The sequence below is a fragment of the Hibiscus syriacus genome, unplaced genomic scaffold (assembly GCF_006381635.1).
Source record: "Hibiscus syriacus cultivar Baekdansim isolate YM2019G1 unplaced genomic scaffold, ASM638163v2 tig00110482_pilon, whole genome shotgun sequence".
NCBI classification, from domain to species: Eukaryota; Viridiplantae; Streptophyta; class Magnoliopsida; order Malvales; family Malvaceae; genus Hibiscus; species Hibiscus syriacus.
This window is the reverse complement of record NW_024062758.1, coordinates 2410522-2429133: the sequence shown is the minus strand read 5'-3', so window position 1 is coordinate 2429133 and position 18612 is coordinate 2410522. Positions and strand designations below refer to the sequence as shown.

Genomic DNA, 18612 nt, shown 5'->3' with positions numbered 1-18612 from the left:
TCTTCCTTTGCACGATCGTTGCAGGTTAGTTCTAGTTTTTATTTTTTAATGGTTAAATTACATTACAACTCTACTTATTTGTGTGTTATTTACAAAGGTTAAATTGCATGAAAAATCCCCCATAATTTCTCCCATTTAAATTTTAGACAAACTTATGTGTCTATTTTAGTAGACATGTCTAAATTACACTACTCACCCCATATTTGTGTTTTAATTTAAATGGTCAAATTTCATGAAAAACCCCTATAGTTTCTCTCATTAGATTTTAGCCAAACGTATGTTTATGTATTAATAGGCATAGCTAAATTACACTACCCACCCGATACTTGTGTTTTAATTTAAATGGTTAAATTTCATGAAAAGCCCCTATACTTTTCCCTATTTAGATTTTAGACTTCTAGGTTTTAAATATTCTATAATTTTTAATTTATTTTTATTTTGATAATTAATTTTAAATTTATTCTTTAATTTTAATTAATAATAATATTAATATTCTAATTAATTTATTAATTTTTAACTTGATGCTAATAAAGTTGAATCTTAAACTTTTGTAATAGTTTTTTTAATAAATGGCGATCAATTGTTATTAAAAAAATAATTAATTTTTATTAGTATTAATTTTAATTTGATATTAATTGTGATCATATAATATTAATTTTTATACGTACATTTGACTTGCTATGAATATTGATCATTCATATCGATTTAATATTATTTTTTGTCAATAATCTTAAATTGCAGCATATTAACGATTATGGATGATGAGGGGAAGATTGAGAACAAGGAGATGGTAAATTGTAATCTTAATGAAGATGACAAAATAAATTAACCAAGTAGTGAAATTTATACCGAAGAAGAATGACTTGGATCCAATGTTGATGATGGTAAACATACATCCGATGACAAGAGCATTGATTACTTCATCAATGAGGATACCTGGGACAATATAGGAAATGAACAACAAGATTATGATGAAAATGACATGGATATGCTCAAGTGGAAGTCGTTGGATGGTTGTGTTGAATCCTACTATACTTATGCAAAAGTTAAAGGTTTTGGAGTTCATATGGATTCAACAATAAGAAGTTGAAGTGATGGTCACATAATTTCAAAGAAATTGGTCTATCCAAAACGAGGGATTTAGGAAGAACAAGTGAAACATCTTACCTAATAGAAAATGTGAACCAAAACCAATAAATATATTTGGATGTCAAACATTTATTAAATTCAAATTTAACGAGCAATATCAATTCTGGAAAATTGAGAAATTTCATGCATATCATTGTCACAAAATGATATAGCCAACACAAGTGTCATATATCAAGTAAATAAATGTGTAATTATGTTATATTTTTGTATTATTTTTTACCATTTATTTTTTTATATATATTTGTAATTTGTAATACCTACCAATGGTTTAGTTGTAGATCCTTTCAAAAAATTAACAAGAGATATATGATCAAAATTAATATCACGCACAACTTATGAATTATTCCAAATAGTATGAAGACTTATTGGACTTTCCTCCTTATGTCTAACTTCATCTCATTCCTACATAAACATAAAATAAATAATAATTATAAAAATAACAGTTATACAAAATATAGATATCCATAAAAAATTCATTAAATTAGCAACATAAACATTACATAAAGTACAAATTTTTTTGTTATAATTAATAAATAAAAATTAAATTTTCTTTCATGATGAGAAGTTTAACATTTTAACTACAACACTAAACATACATAACTCTTTTAATTAATCACAATGAATGTATCTCAATACTGATATTTCCTGAATTCATATCGAGTTGTTTCTTACCTTCCATTTTTGCTTGTTTTGCAGGAGTCAAATTGAGATCCATTAACTAGTTCAAATAGTTATAAAATTCAAGGAAAAATGTATTTTATCAAAATCAATACTAAATCAAAAGCAATGATAAAAATGAATATCAAGTTAAAATTAAGCATAAAAATTAAAATTAATGATCAGTATTAAATTTTACATATCAGAATTAATATTATCATGTTTTAAATAATCACAATTAATATCAAGTATCAAATTGTTAAGATTAATGATAACAACTAATATAAAATAATATAAAATTAATGCTAATAAAAATTAATAAATAAATTAAAATATTATTATTATTATTAATAAAAATTAATTGTTTTTAATAATATAAAATTACAATTAATATTATATGATCACAATTAATATCTAAATATAATTAAAATTAAAATTAAAATTAATACTAATAAAAATTAATTGTTCTTTTAATAATAATCGATTGTCATTTATTAAAATAAACTATTAAAAAAAGTTTTAAGATCGGACTTTATTAGCATCAAGTTAAAAATTGAAGAATAAATTAAAAATATTATTATTATTAATTAAAATTAAAGAACAAAATTGAAATTAATTATCAAAATAAAAATAAATTAAAAATTATAGAATATTTAAAACCTAAAAGTCTAAAATCTAAATAGGGGAAAGTGTGGGGGTTTTTTCAAAAATTTGACCATTTAAATTAAAACACAAGTATTGGGTTGGGTAGTGTAATTTAGCCATGTTTATTTAAACATAAACATACGACTATGGGGGATTTTCATGAAATTTGACCATTTAAAATAAAATAAGTATGGGGTGGGTAGTATAATTTAGCCATGTCTATTAAAACATACACACACTTTTGTCTAAAATTTAAATGGAAGAAATTATAGGGGTTTTCCATGCAATTTAACCTTTGGAAATAACACACAAATAAGGGAGTTATAATGTAATTTAACCATTAAATCCAAAAGGCTTAATACTAAAATAAGTGCCCAAACTATACTTATTTTTCGAATATGTGCCTAAACTATTTTTTGACTAATCTAGGCGTCTAACGTTATCATTTTAGGTGCCCGGACCGTCAACGACGTTAATTTCTCTGTAAAGTGACACGTGTCACAATATGGTGATTTTAAAATTTATTTGTTTAAATATTAAAAATATTATTATATTTATAAAAAAACATTAATTTCTCTTAAATTATAAAAAGCTCCCAAATCCCTGAAATTCCCAAACCCTAACCTTAACCCGTCATCGTCGTCCTTTCCGGCCACGACCACCATCTTCGACATAGTCCCTGCCATCCTCCTAATCATACGTCACCGTAGTTGTTATCGATTAGCTGTCGGAGTCGCGTGGGATCACGATTTTTATCATAGGGTTTGCGGGTATAAAATGTCGATTCATCGCCGATCGATCATCGACTGGTCACAGTTTCATAGGGGTTTTGGTTGTCGGTGAGATATGAGGTCGGGTGGAGCTTCGTCGATGGTAAAGGGCGGTAGTCGATGTGGGTTTAGGGGTTGAAATGAAGGTTTTCAAAGTTTTGAGGTTATTTTCAATTTTTTGTATTTTCTTTTTTAAAAAATATATAATTTCAATTTTTAATTTTTAAATAAAATTTTTAAAATTACCATATTGGGACACATATCACTTAACGAAGGAAATTAACACCGTTGATGGCCCGTGCACATAAAGTGGTAACGTTTGTAACATTAGGAATCGAGATGAGTCAAAAAATTGTTTAGGCACCTATTCGGGAAAACATGTATAGTTTGAGTACTTATTTTGGTATTAAACCAAAATAAAAACTAAAACTAACCTGCGACAATTGTGCAAAGGAAGAAGACAATAGACGAGTTTCTTGTAGAGGAACTTACACGCGACAACTGTTGGAAACTAATGATGATTGGCGGTCGTGGTGGTCATCAGAGGTTGGAGATGGACGACCGAGGGTCACGGGTTCATTTTTAGAAAGCCAACACAAGTAAAAATAATGGAAACAGTCGCGGGTTGACGGCCGAAGCTGCTCCTTCGAGATGACGAACTTGACGGCGGTGAATTGGGTGATTGCAACGCTAAATTTGTTGTCAATTATTTTTCGGTGAGTTGTTGGCTCCGATAGTGATGCTGCTGATGGCCACTCTCGACCCTTAAATAATTAAAAAAAACTAATTCTAAACAAATTAAATCACTCAAATTAATTATTATTATTTTAATAAGAATCATTATTAAATTACAATTTTATTAAAAGTAAAATTAAATTTTAATTAATGTTTAATTTTTAAATAAATTCTTATACTTTTTAATATTTACATAAAAAACAAATTTGTTTGTGATACGTTTCGCTACGTCGCTTTAGTGGTACATTGCGAATGTGACGTGCAACGTAGAATTTTCCATCTTTAAAGATTTAATTTCGAAATTATAAGGATCCATTTGGTTCGAAAAAATATAAACCATTTTTATTTTTTTAGAAAATAGAAAATATTAAAAATATATGTTTAGTTATAAAATAAAGAAAATAAAAACATAAATAAGTGAAAACATAAAAAAAATTCAGAAAATTAAAAAAATACGATATCTAGATTTTTAACATAATTTACACGTTCAAATTCTTCTAACAACAATTTTTTGACTTAATTATATTTGAAGTCCTCAAACTTTTACAAAAACTAATTATGACCCCTGAACTTTTTTTATATTCAAAATGGTCCTTAAATTGAAATTTTTAATAATTAATTTTGTAGTATTTTTATATTTAATGTATTGAATCTCTTAATAGTTTTTTATATTTTATATTAATTTTTTTTGTTTTTTCTAAAAAATAAAAAAATCCTCAAACTTTGCAAAAAATAAATTAGACCTTTAAACATAACTAAAAAAATTAATTATGCTCATCTACCATATCAACATCCATAGTGTATTTTCATGTAAGCATCGTGACAATCATCGCTTGATTTTGTTGGTCAAAGAATTAGATTAATAAAATATTTATTATTACTTAAAATAAAACCATAAAAATACTAAATTTTCTTTTAATGGTCCAAAAATAGTTTCTTTAATTTTTAATTTTTAAAAAACTACTTTTAAAAAACATTTATTTACAAAAATTCTCAAATATCTTTGATGTATATAATATAACACATTCACAAATATATATATATATATATATATATATATATATATATATATATATATATATATATATATATATATATATCTCCTTTTATTTATAGGACATTAACAACTTGAGTTTTCAAATAATATTTCAAATGAATCTAAAATCCAATAATTTATCATAAAGTTCTTTAGAAAATTTTTAATTTTAAATTAAATTATAAAAGAAAAGTTTGGATAAATTTCATATTTAGTACCTAAACTATCAATTTTAGTTTGTTTCAATACTTAAACTTTCAATTTTTTCAAAATCATACCTAAATTTTAGTTTTTGTTTCATTTTAGTACCATGTTCAAATTTTAATGTTAATTTTTTAAAAAATTAAAAGTTTAAATACTAAAACGGATCAAAATAGTTTAGGTACTAAACGCGTTAAGTTTTTAATAAGTACTAAAATAAAAAAAAACTAAACATTATATATGATTTTGAAAATATTAAAAGTCTAAAACATACCAAAACTTATAGTTTAGATACTAAATACATAGTTTACCCAAATTTTTTATATAGCGGGAGTGGAAATAGATTGAAATGTGGTTAATTAACGCTGTTGAGATACGGACGCCTATATCTCTCTTCCCTTCTCTCTTTCAAGGCTCTCTCTTATCGGCTTCACGTTCTCACTTTCTTGCCTCTGCAGATTTCCCCCGAAACAAACAATACACAGAGAAAATCCAAGAAAATTCGCTCTCTTTTAATATTATTCTCTTCAACTCTCCAATTTAGAAACAAGATAACCTTTATGGAGCTGAAGATCACCACCGTCGCGGTGCTGTTGGATCTGGTTCACTAAAACCGTAAAATTTGGCTCGGTAATTTTTATTTGCAAACAGCGCCAGGGATATATTCGTTTAAGGTGTCGTTTTAGATTCCGAAACTGAGAAACCCTAGTAAGAACCGTTTTTTTATTAGATGGGGAGCACTATGCTTTTCTAGAGTTGGGTAATCTGGGGAAAGGAGAAGAAAAATAGTGGCATTTTGTTGGGATGCTATTGCCTCGTACGATTTGATGCCACAAGAGCCGTCGCCTTGGGACCGGAAGGATATTTACAAGGACAAGAAGCACGAGAGGACGGAGTTGCAACAAATGCCCCTGACCGTGTCTCGATGGAGACACGCGTCTTATATGCCTTCTTATCAGCATGGATCACTCGCTGGGGAGGCGTTTTTTCCCGAAAAATCTTTTTAATTTAATATTTTCGATCAAACATCGATTAAACTATATTTCTTATTTCTTGATCTAACATTCTTTGCAGTAAGACGCGCGCCTTGCAGCATGTTATACGCTAATTTAACGTCACGTGAGATAATGCGCGCCTTTTGCTGACATGGATACACGTGTGTATGGCACGGGCAGGGGCTGCGCTATTCAATTATCTCAATTATCAAACATGTATAATGCAAGGCACGGTGCAAGGATCGCGCCTTGCATTATTTTCCCAAACTTCTCGACTTTAAGGCATCTTCTCTCGGTTATAAATAGCTGTCTCCCGTAAACTCTCTCACTAACAATCCTTTGAATAAGTAAATAACATCCGACAATCATCTTATATTTGATTCAGAAGTTTGCTCGATCTTTCGTTATAAGGTAATTTTGTTATAATATTTATTTTATAGTTATATATGATTATTTGAAAAAATATTATACTAATTGTTTTCAATTAATTTTTGTGTTTGTAGAATTAGAAAGTGGAAGCATACGTTGAAATATTTTTGCGGTGCAGGTAATAATATAAAATTATATTATTTAAATTATTTACGTTTATGTGTAAAAAATTATTCTGTTATATTTTTGGTCATATATTATTTATTTAATCAGGTTTGTTTTAGTTGTTTTTTTGCAGATATAATATTGTTGCACTTTTAAACTCTAAGAATGACGCGACTTTCAGCTATTATATATTATGATGGAGAAATTCGAGAAGATGAAACTGACGTTGTATTCGTATCAAATGAGCGTGTTAAAATATCATTCAAGAGAAATATAACTCTTGAGGAGCTGATAACGAAGATTTCGAGGAAGGTTCATGTTGGAAGTAGTAGAAGAATATCGTCGTTGCAGTACAGATTTCCAACATCATTGTTGCCATTAATTTATACAGCGTTTGAACTATCGAACAATGATGATGTTGAAATGATGGTTGATTCTCAAAGTAATAATTCAGACGGCGATATTGAGATGCATGCAAAGTTTGTTCAAGTGCGTGCTGTTCGGGGTCAGTCATTAAGCTCACACTATGGGTTGGTTGAACAAGTTGATCAAGTTGATAGCCCGACTACAGTAATGTGTAATATTTTAATGCCATAATGGGAAATCCACATCATGGTGTCGGCACATCAACTTCAATGGGGAGACATTCATCTGCAACTCTTTACGATATGTACCGAGGTGGGTCCATGAACAATCCGTATGGCAACATCGCGTCCAGTTCGAGGGGAAGGCATTTATCTGCAAATTTCTTTGACTTTAATATGGAGATGCCATCGACGCAACAATCTGTGCATTTTCCATTTGACACGATGACTTCAAGCTCCAAGGGGAGGCATTCGATTGCGAGCATTTTCGATCTCAATCCAGATATGCCTTATAGTTCAAGGGGAAGGCGTGCCAGTAGTAGGTTCTTCAATCTAAATGTGGAGAGCATGGAGGAACCATCATGTCCACCAGAAGAACCGCTTCGTGAGCCTGGTGCGGATGGTGCTGAGACTGAACTATTCATTCACCCAGAATCACCTCAATTCAACTCCAATGGTGATGATGATATAGATGAATTTCCAGAACACGTGGCACAAACTGACCCTCCAACACACATGTATGAAGCTGATTATGATGCAATGTACGGGCCAGAATTTGCGGATATGCCTCATCTCGGTGACTATGGATATTACTCATCAATAAATAATGATGAGTTATCTTTAGGCATGGAATTTTCAAGCAAGGAAGAAGCGATGATGGCTATCAAAAATTACAATATCTATAATTTTGTTCAGTCTAGAGTCGACTGCTCCACGACCGAAAAATATGTATGCTACTATGCCCGACGAGAAAACGGATGCAGTTGGATGGTTCGTGTATCGAAGAGGAAGAGGAAAAACAACAGATGAGAACTAACAATATACAACAGTCCTCACACATGTTGTGTTGGAGGGGTCAACCAAGATCATCCCAACTTGGACTTTGAAGTGATATGTCAAGCCATCATGCTCATGGTAAAAGCAAGCTCTCATATAGCTGTTGCTGTGTTGATTTCAGCTATACAATCGCAGTATAGGTACACTGTCTCCTATAAAAAAGCTTGGTTGGCAAAACAAAATGCCATTGTCAAACTTCATGGCGAATGAGATGCATCTTACAACGAACTTCCAGGCTAGTTTTGGCTGGTGCGGAGGTTGAATCCTGGGATAATTGTGGACTTCGAAACCTCCTATGCATACCATAATGATCGAGTTCTCCGCGATCGATGTCAATTCTACCGGGTTTTTTGGACTTACCCACATTACGTTAATGTTGTCAAATACTGCAAGCATGTGGTCCAAATCGACGGGACTTTCTTGTATGGAAAATACAAGCAAGTTTTATTATTGGCAGTTGTCCAAGATGGCAATCACAACATTCTTCCAGTTGCTTTTGCTCTTGTCGAAGGAGAAGATACAAACTTAAGAAAATTATCGAACAATTTGGTATTTCAAAAATAATTTTAAATACAACAAACTTACAATAAGTATTAAATGGTAAATGATAACCAAATTACAATAACTTATATTAAATGGTAATAAACAAAATTAACTGAAATATATTAAAAAAAAAGTCAAACAAATTTAACAAAATAAAATAAGTATTAAATGAGAAATAATAAAAAATTACAATTAAAAAGTCCAATAAACTAAATACAAATATAATAAAAAACAAAATCTATCGATGCCTGCGACGCGAATGTGTTCCGCAGGGCGGTAGATGTCGGTCTCGAGGAGGATTTCTTCGTATCACTGGTTGTGACTCCTCGCTGTCATCATCACCACCATCGTCGTCGTCGTCGTCGTCGTCCTGAGTAGGTACATTAGGTTGATGAGGAGCTGATGATGATGAAACACCTCCATAGAATAAAGACCCTGGAGGTGTATGACTGACTATCCCACCGGCCTGCGAAAACTGGGAAAACTCATAAAACCCAGACATCGCTGAGTGTGAAAACTGTACAGGAGGTGTCTGTGCTACGACCATGGGTGATGAGGCTGAACCCGCCAAATATACAACATATGAACCCCAAGTCGGATCTACAAACATATATCCATAATAGCCTCTAGGAGGGGTCATCTATGACAGTGGTGGCGGCGGGGTCATAAAAACAGGTGAAGGCGGTGGCGGCGACATCTAGTAATGGAAAGGCGGTGGCAGCATCATATATGGTTGCGGTATGTAAGTCGCTAGATACAGTGGCTGCTGTGAAGGTCCTGCTGGTGCAGCTGAGGATGAACCATATGCACCTGTTCTCCGTCCACGAGTCGGGGGACGATGGTGCTGTGTCGGTGAACGTCTCTGTCGATGTCGCAAAAATGTCTACCCTCGTGCATCCTCGGGAAGCAGAAACGATTTTCCGTTACTGTTGAACCACTCGTAATAACCGTCATCAACCATCAAAAGGTCAAGTAAAATGGGCTCTCTACGAGGAAGGCGTCGATGTCGATCCTCCCACAACACAACCCACATATGATGCCTCACCAGCCAATCTGTATCTGTCTTGCCGTGTCTATATGTGCTATGCAACTCGTCCATATTACGAGATGCTTCTAAATTGGTTGAAAACAACCAAATTGCCGGAGCACGCGATCAGTGAAGTGCCACTCGACGGTTGCATAACAGATCAAGGGGGACCATCGCCATCCAAACATCTGATGGGCCCCTCAACTCAGGTGGGATCATCGCCCTCACATCATCAGTAGAATATGACACCCATTCAAACTAAAACAAATATATATAACTTTTATCAAAATAATAATCTAATTATATAACTATAATCTAAAATTGATTTTAAAACATTAAAATTCATACCTGTGTACCAGCCTTCTGATCGATTAACACCCTAATTTTTTCTAAATCATTAGGTAGCTCCTGATGATTTTTCCTATCATTAGACCACCTATTCAAGAAAAATAATTTCTTATTCACTGTATAAAATTATTAATATAAAAAATCAGTTTTATAATTACTTCAGGAGTAGCGGAAATACGAATGAGTTCTTGACAACGGGACATAAAAAGGGCAATCGATACCATGCCCAAAACTGCAACAGCAGGAGACATCCGCCAATAGCATTACGCCTGTAGTCAATGGCTCGACACATCTCCCTGTACAGGCAAGCCAAAACTGCCGAGCCCCAACTGAGTGATCCGGCCAGATAAAAGTCGCCAAGATGTTGCAACCACATACAATGAACTTGGTTGCGCGATTTGTCCGGCATCAACAACCCTCCTATCAGCTGCAGTATGCATGCCCGTGCATACTGTTTAACTTCATCGTCAGACGCGTCCTCGTTCAACTCCCGAAAATTGGCATCCAACCAATTTAACGGTATCCGTCCACCGTTAAAATTTCCGGGACACGTCCTAGACTAACCCGACACTAAGTAGTCCAAGAACCGGAAGCTATCCCTGATATTACACCTCTATCCACCGGAAGCCCCAGGTGCATAGAAACATCCTCAAGCGTGATCGTACACTCTCCGCACGGAAGATGGAATATGTGGGTCTCCGGCCTCCACCGCTCTACTAAGGCAGAAATAAGGTCTGGTTCTATCTTACAGTAACCCTGATATCTACATAGGTGACTGAATTCAGCCTCTACTAAATACGACATTACACGAGTAGGTATAACTAACTTAAGGTTCATAATAAAAGGATCTAATATACGATATCTCTCCTAAAAAATAAATAATTACACAAATTAATTTTTAAACTAATAATCATGCATTAAATTAATTAATTAAATTAAAACGTTAAAATGTTACCGTATCAGTAAAGTGTCGAGATATATGATTTCCATCCAACCAAAGTAGACCGCCTTCCATTTTATATCTGTAAAAAAATTAATTAAATAAAATATTAAACAATTAAAATAATTAAATAAATTACTAAAAAAATACTAAATATAATAAAATATACCTTAATAATATAATATAAGAGTATTTGAGAGAAGTTTAGAAGATTTGTGTGATAAAAGTAATTGAGAATTGAGGTATTTATAGGGAGGGATGAGTGTGAACGGGCGGGGATAATTTGATAATTAATGATATAGCGCGGGAAAGAGCCCGCGTCTTTCTAACGCGTGTCAGAATTATAGGTAAGACGCGGCCCCCACGCCGTGACATACCTTAATTACCAATATATCCTCGTCCGTTCGCACGTATATCCATATCAGTGTAAGGCGCATGTCTTATCTCACTTGACGCATGATCGGTGCCTAATCGAAAATATTAAATTAAAAAGATGATTTTTTTTAAAACGCCAGCTGGGATCCGCTGACGTCCGTCGTCCTCTTGGTAAGTTCTTTCCTTCCATTTATTTTTAACTCTAATTTAGGGTTAGGATTGTATCAGCATGAGATTTTCCGGATTTTTTTTCTTTTTTGTGTGGGATTAAGACTGCGTAGATCCGTGGATTTTTTAGGTTTTGGTGTAATTTCTTTTTGGGATTTTTCTTTTTTATTCTGGTTCATTATTGATAATGGGAAATGTTTTCATTCAACTTCTTTTTTCTCGTTTTGGTTTATCAAAATCAACGTTCTCGGGTTGTCTGTTATTTTTTCCAGGTTTTTTTTACGGATGAGAATATTAAGTTTTTCTCCTTCTCTTTCTTGTTGGGTTCATGAAAGAACATACACTTTGATTGTGATAAAAGGGGAATTTTATTTTTATTTTTAATATTCTTCCATATGCTTTGTCGAAAGAATCACGTTTTTTTGGTTTTCTGGTACTATTTTGCTATTGCTTTTGGTCCTTTGGAGGTAAGATATATTGATTTTTCTTAGACGTTGTTTCATTGATGAACACATGCTTTGATATATTGAAGGGATTCTTTTAGTTATTTCCCTAGGAATATATATTTTTTAATTTCTTTTGGGGCTAAGGGTTGGGAGATTGATGGATTTTATTTTATTATTGGGATTTGAATTAATACATAAACATTTCATGTGGTAATTATTTTTTTGTGATTTTTCTTTTGTTGTTTAAATATTTTATGAAGGTTATGGTAAGCAGGGCAATTGGCATATGTTTCTCGAAGACATTGGTGCTCATGGATATGTGCCATGGCGGTCAAGTGACAAGATCTTGGATGGTGAGGCCTGCCGTCAGTATGTTTCTCGTGGAGATTGGAAATATAGTCGAAGCAGCAGTAGAGACAACAGCAAAGGGTGTTACAGCATAAGAGACTGGAGAGGTCATTCTTGGGAAACCAGCAATGGGTCCTCAAACACTCCTGGGAGGCCTCATGATGTGAATAATGAACAGAGGTCTTTGGATGATATGTTAACATACCCTTCTCGTAGTAACTCCGACTTTGTAAACTTATGGAATCGCCATAAAAAAGATCAACATGATAATAGAACATCTGGTGTCAATGGGTTAGGCACAGGACAAAGATGTGAGAGATTGAACTTCGTGGGCTCGGTGGATTGGAAGCCTCTTAAGTAGAGCCGCTCTGGAAGAATGTCTTCATGGGGCTCCGGATTTAGCAATTCAAGTAGCTCAAAGAGCGTAGGAAGTGCAGATTCTGGGGAAGCAAAGCTTGAGTTACAACAGAAAACTTTGGCACCAGTTGAGTCGCCTTCTGGGGATGTAGCAGCTTGTGTCACATCTGCTCCACCTTTTGATGATACATCATCAAGGAAGAAGCCACGGCTTGGATGGGGTGAGGGTCTAGCAAAATATGAGAAAAAAAAGGATGAAGGCCCTGACACAAGCATTAATAGTGATGCGGCTGCAATCTATTTTGGTAATGCGTAACGGTTCTCTGAGTTCTAACTTGGTAGATAAGAGCCCTAGAGTTCTTGGATTTTCTGATTGTTCTTCTCCTGCAACTCCCTCTTCTGTTACTTGCAGTTCCTCACCAGGTATATCTTAGATTTTCTTATATGTTTATTCAGTGTTAAGCAGACACGTTTAAAACACGTATAATATCATAAAAAATAACATTGAAAGCCTTCCTATTGAACTAGATTGTTGTCTACCAGTGGTTTTAGGGAAAATAATCTTTGTGATGTTTTAATTATTCTCCTCATTTACCAGCTTTAGTTTGACAGTGATGTAACTTTTATATCAGCATGACCCTTTGTTTGCTCATTTGTTAACCATATTCACTTCTTGCCCCTTTCTGCCATTCCTTAATATCTTGAATATGATAGGTCGGATGGTCTGATATCATTCATTATGGTACTGTAGTCCAACATGACCATATAAATTGATGATTAGAACTTTCATAGAACTCTGCATTCTTAAAATACTTTTTGCCCTGCTCTTTTTTTACTGGCTTTAGTTTTGAGAGTTATGTGATTCTTGTCACGACCATGACCATTCACTGGTTTCTTGTGCTTTAAGAACTGTTTATACACACATATGCATACATTCCCGATTCTCCACTTCCCTGCAAAGCTAAATCTATAATTTAGTCTGTCTTCATGAATATGGGGCGATTGCTCTTTTCCTTCTGTCAGTTATTTTAAAGGAGGGAAACTGTTAAATATTTGGCAAAACTTGTTCTCTGCTAAGAATTTTACCTATATGTAAGGAATGTGTTGTAAAGTAACTTTGTTTTCTGCATTTGGGACTGCTTCATTGTTGACTCACTTATTCTTAAGTTGTCTTCCAGCTTCAGAATCCTGTTTAAAACAGGATACTAACCCTTCTCCCTGTATCCTTCTCCTTGCATTATGATTGTGTAATGTGTTGTGCTTGCTCATTGATTGCCAGTGTGTTCCTTGTTGTTGCAGGCATGGAAGAGAAATCATCTGGTAAAGCTACAAATATTGATAATGAAATCAATAATGCATGCGGTTCTCCAAGTTTTGGGTCTCAGAATCAGCTAGAAGGCCCTCTTTCAATCTAGAGAATTTGGATATCAATTCGATTATTAATATGGTCTCTTCACTTATTGATTTACTTCAGCCTGATGATCCTAGTACAATGGATTCTAATTTTCTTCGGTCTACTGCTATAAATAAATTGCTATTATGGAAAGGTGACATTTTGAAAACATTGGAGATGACTGAATCTGAAATTGATTATCTGGAAAATAAACTTAAGTCTTTGAAAGTCAACAGTAGAAGTAGAAACCGATTACCATCAACAGCCAGTTCTCTTCCTGTTCAGGTAAATGGAAAATCTTGCGAGAAACAGGAGGCTGCATCCAGTATGATCTCTCAGCCCGCTCCATTGAAAATGGATCCTTCTGCTGATGTTCTTGAAGAGAAGCAGCACCTCTGTAATGGTGTCCTGGAAGATGTTAGTGTAGACAAGAAGGATGGGGTTAGTCCTGGAACAGCTACATCTGATTTTATGGCATCATCATCTTTGGATAAAACAGTTCCTCTTGGTGATATTGTGAAGGTTCATGATTGTTCTGGTAATGCTGGCTTTGCTCAATTGGGAACAATGGAAGAGATGACTTTAGCTACTGATTCTTTTAATGAAGAAGGGGCTGCAGTCATTCCCGGGGAAGGCAGTGTACTTGTAAAGATTGATACTGACGCACATGCTTCAGAATCTTCTAACTCTGATACTGGTGATGAAAATATGACACATGATGTAATATTGAGGACTAATAAGGAATTGGCAAACAGTGCTTGTCTTGTGTTTGAGAAATTATTGCCAAAAGATCAGTATGGCATTGAGATTTCTGAATTTTCGAATGCATCATTGTGGCAAATGAATCCATCAATCAGGGAAAAATTTGCAATGCGGAAGTGCCACTTAGAATTTAAGGAGAGAGTTTTGACATATAAGTTTGAAGCCTTTCGGCATGCTTGGAAGGAATATATGCTTTCACCCTCTAGAAAATACCGTGCAAAGTCTTAGAAGAAGTATGAACTAAGTTCACGTTCAACATATGGTGGTTACCAAAAGCATCGGTCCTCCATTCTTTAATTGTTTGAGCTTCCTGCTTCAGAATTGTTTATGCATTGCTATTTCTGATATGATTTTGCATATGGTTGATTTTCTATTACTTTAATTTAAGTACATTTAGCACTTCTTTTTTGTTTCATCTTGCCTTTCTATATTTTGAACTTTGATCATTCGTTTACTTGAATGCATTCAAGGTAAAGTGTTTTAAGGATTAGTTCTTATACAGTAACTGTCTCATATCATTAATTTAATCTTGAGTTTTTAATGAAATGCAATTATCATGGAAATGTTGCTGAAGGTAAATAGTTCATTGCCCATCGGTGAAACTCATTGCATATATTGTTAATGTTCAATTATGATTCTTGGAAAATTTGTTATTTTGGTATTCTAGAGAGTCTGGTGTTGCTGAAAATAGTTCATTGTGGTGCACCATTCTCAATATGCCTCATGCATTAGATATGAGCTGGTAGTACTAATTGCTTGACAAGACTACTTCGGTTGAAAAGCTTGTTGTTGAATCCTACTTTGGAAGATTTCATTATCATATCTGATTTGTCAGAATTTTATGCTGCTGCAAAAAATGGGATACGATGGTTGCCGTGATTTTTTGTTTTGCCCCCATATGTGTGCATTTTTCGTCACCTTTTACTTCTATTTCCCTTAATTAGTGCTGCTGCTGTGTACTTATAAATTTATATTTTCTGCTTTTGCTTTATGTTCTTTAAGAATATTCAAATATTTATCAGTAGTGCTACATATTATTAATGGATTACTTTTTGGGTTTGTTTCTTCAGCTGGTAATCTGATATTAGAACCTAGTGCTGAGATGATAAATTTTGCCAGCAAACTGCTTTTAGATCCCCATGTCAAGCGTTACAGGAATGCATTGAAGATGCCAGCATTGATTTTGGACAAGAAAGAACAATTGTCAAGGTTTATTTCTTGTAATTGATTGGCTGAAGATCCATTTGCTGTCGAAAAGGAAAGAGCTTTGATCAATCCTTGGACATTGGAGGAGAAGGAAATTTTTATGGATAAGTTGGCTGCCTTTGGGAAGGACTTCAGAAAAATTGCCACCTTTCTGGACCATAAGACAACTGCTGACTGTGTTGAGTTCTATTACAAAAACCACAAGTCTAAATGTTTTGAGAAAACAAAGAAGAAGCTTGATTCAAGTAAGCAGGGGAAGTCCTCCGCGAATACCTAGTTGTTGACATTGGGGAAAAAGTGGAGCAAGGAATTCAATGCTGTGTCCATTGATGTTATTGGCGCAGCTTCTGTTATAGCTGCACAGGCCGATAGTGGCATGCAAAAGAATCAGACATCTTCTAGTAGGATCTTTCTGGGAGAACGTTACTCTAGAACATCTCGAGTTGATAGCATTGCTGATAGGTCAAGCAATTTTGATCTTATTGGGAATAATCGAGAAACTGCAGCTGCCGATGTTTTGGCAGGTATATGTGGTTCATTGCCTTCAGAAGCAATGAGTTCTTGTATCACTAGTTCTGCTGATCCAGGAGAGAGTTACCACCGTTACTGGAAGTGCCCCAAAGTTTATTCTCTGCTCAAAAGGCATTCAATACCTGATTTTTCTCAGAATGTTGATGAAGGTACTTGTTCAGATGAGAGTTGTGGAGACATGGATCCTACTGATTGGACTGATGAGGAAAAATCTGTCTTTATACAGGCTGTCTCATCTTATGGTAAAGATTTTGCAATGATCTCGCAATGTGTCCGAACAAGATCCAGGGATCAATGCAAGGTTTTCTTTAGCAAGGCTCGCAAATGCCTTGGGCTGGACTTGATACATCCAAGAAATAGAAACACGTGAACACCCATGAGTGATGATGCTAATGGTGGTGGGAGTTATATGGAAGATGCTTCTGTCCTTGAGCGCCCAGTTGTCTGCAGTGATAAGTTGGGGTCTAAATTGGAGGACTTTCCTTCCAATTTTGTCAGAATGAATATGGATGAATGTGATCCTATCAGCAAACCGGTTTTAAAAACTGAGCTGAACTTACCAGACGAAAATAATGGGAATCATGTTGCTGGTCAGGCAATTTCTGAGTGTGGTACTGATGATATGGATGTTGATAGCAATGCGAAGTCATTAAAGGTTCAGAAAAGTGTTGCTTCAGGGGACCTAAATTCTGGAAGAAATCAGGTTGTTGAACAGGGTGTGTCTGTTGCAGTATCAGCATCTATTGGGGTGGCAGCTCATCATTGTACTCCTATAGATGTGGCCGAGTTCAGGCCTGCTACTGGTTGTTCTAATGAGGGCTTTAGGAATGATTTCATGGCACGGGAAACTTCATTGTCCAAAAATGTTGTGGATGAACATGATTCAAAATGCAGAGCGTAGACTAGCAGTCAGTATATGTAGGCGAGATTCAAATAAAACCAGTGATGAATCTGCTGGTCAGAACTCTTCTTCAGGTTTTAGCTTCAATACCGAAGGTCATCTTCCCAACTTGGATTCTGCCGTTGAGCCTTCTTTTGGTAAAAATTCTTCTGCTGAAAGTTCTGCATTGCATGATTCCATTTTCCTTCGATGTGAAAAATTATGCAACCTAGATAAATTGTCATCATCAATTGATTATCAGGGGAATGAAGCCAAACCGGCTCACATATCCATCTTTGAAGATGAGCCAAATTGTCTATCTGGAAAGCCCTTGGTGAATCTTACTGAATCCTGCCAGATCCTAAGGGTTATCCCTTGCAAATTTCAACATTGAAAGAAATCAATAGTGATGCCAAAAGCCTTTCAACATCCAAAAGGGGGGTTGCCGGTCCGTATTTGGCTGAATATTGTTATCTTCAGAAGTGCAATAGCTCAAAATCAACTGCCGAGCTTCCACACTTGGTGCAGAACTTGGAACAAGCCAAGGATCGTCCAAAATCCCAGACTTCAAACATTTCAGGCATAGGAAAGCCTTGCGGGAATGGTAACGTCAAGCTTTTTGGTCAGATGTTAAATTCTAATTCCCAACATTTAAAACAGAACACAAAACCGTCGAATTTCAAGTCTACAGGTAATAATGTTGATGGAAACTCAAAGTTCAATCAAAGTAATAATCGTGTGCCTGAAGCTGTTGCAAAGAGAAGTTACGGTTTTTGGAATGGTAGCAGAATTCAAACTGGGTTGTCACCTTTGCCCGATTATGCTATTTTAATGGCAAAGTACCCTTCTGCATTTGTCAATTATCCGACATCCTCTTCTCAAATGGAGCAGCAGGCATTGCAGACTGTTGTCCACAATACTGACCGAACTTCGAATGGCCGTGATTGTACCAAGGTTAATCTTTTCGATCCTTAGCTAATTAATTTACATTAGTTGATAGTTTGTGTTATATAGATTTTGACATGTTCGTAAATTTGTGTTGTATTCTTTTTTATATAATGTCGTGTTTTGTGCTTAAGTTTTTTCCGTATCTAGGCTCAACTAATAATGTTGAGTTTGATTTGATTGTTAATGGTTTTTTAATT

At 34.5% G+C, this 18612-nt stretch overlaps 1 protein-coding gene and 1 pseudogene across 1 annotated transcript; both read left to right on the top strand.

The window, feature by feature from the left end:
* The first annotated feature begins 754 nt into the window (after positions 1 to 754).
* Positions 755 to 18540, top strand: LOC120128652 (annotated as a pseudogene).
* Positions 16414 to 18540, top strand: LOC120129061. Its single transcript, XM_039146670.1, has one exon. It carries the CDS (start codon positions 16433 to 16435, stop codon positions 16955 to 16957), a length of 525 nt encoding a protein of 174 aa, XP_039002601.1. The 5' UTR covers positions 16414 to 16432; the 3' UTR covers positions 16958 to 18540.
* Positions 18541 to 18612: the final 72 nt, after the last annotated feature.

What these genes read in the sequence shown, in the direction of transcription:
- LOC120129061 (XM_039146670.1), top strand. Translation starts at nt 16,433, where the DNA reads ATGCAAAAGAATCAGACATCTTCTAGTAGGATCTTTCTGGGAGAACGT.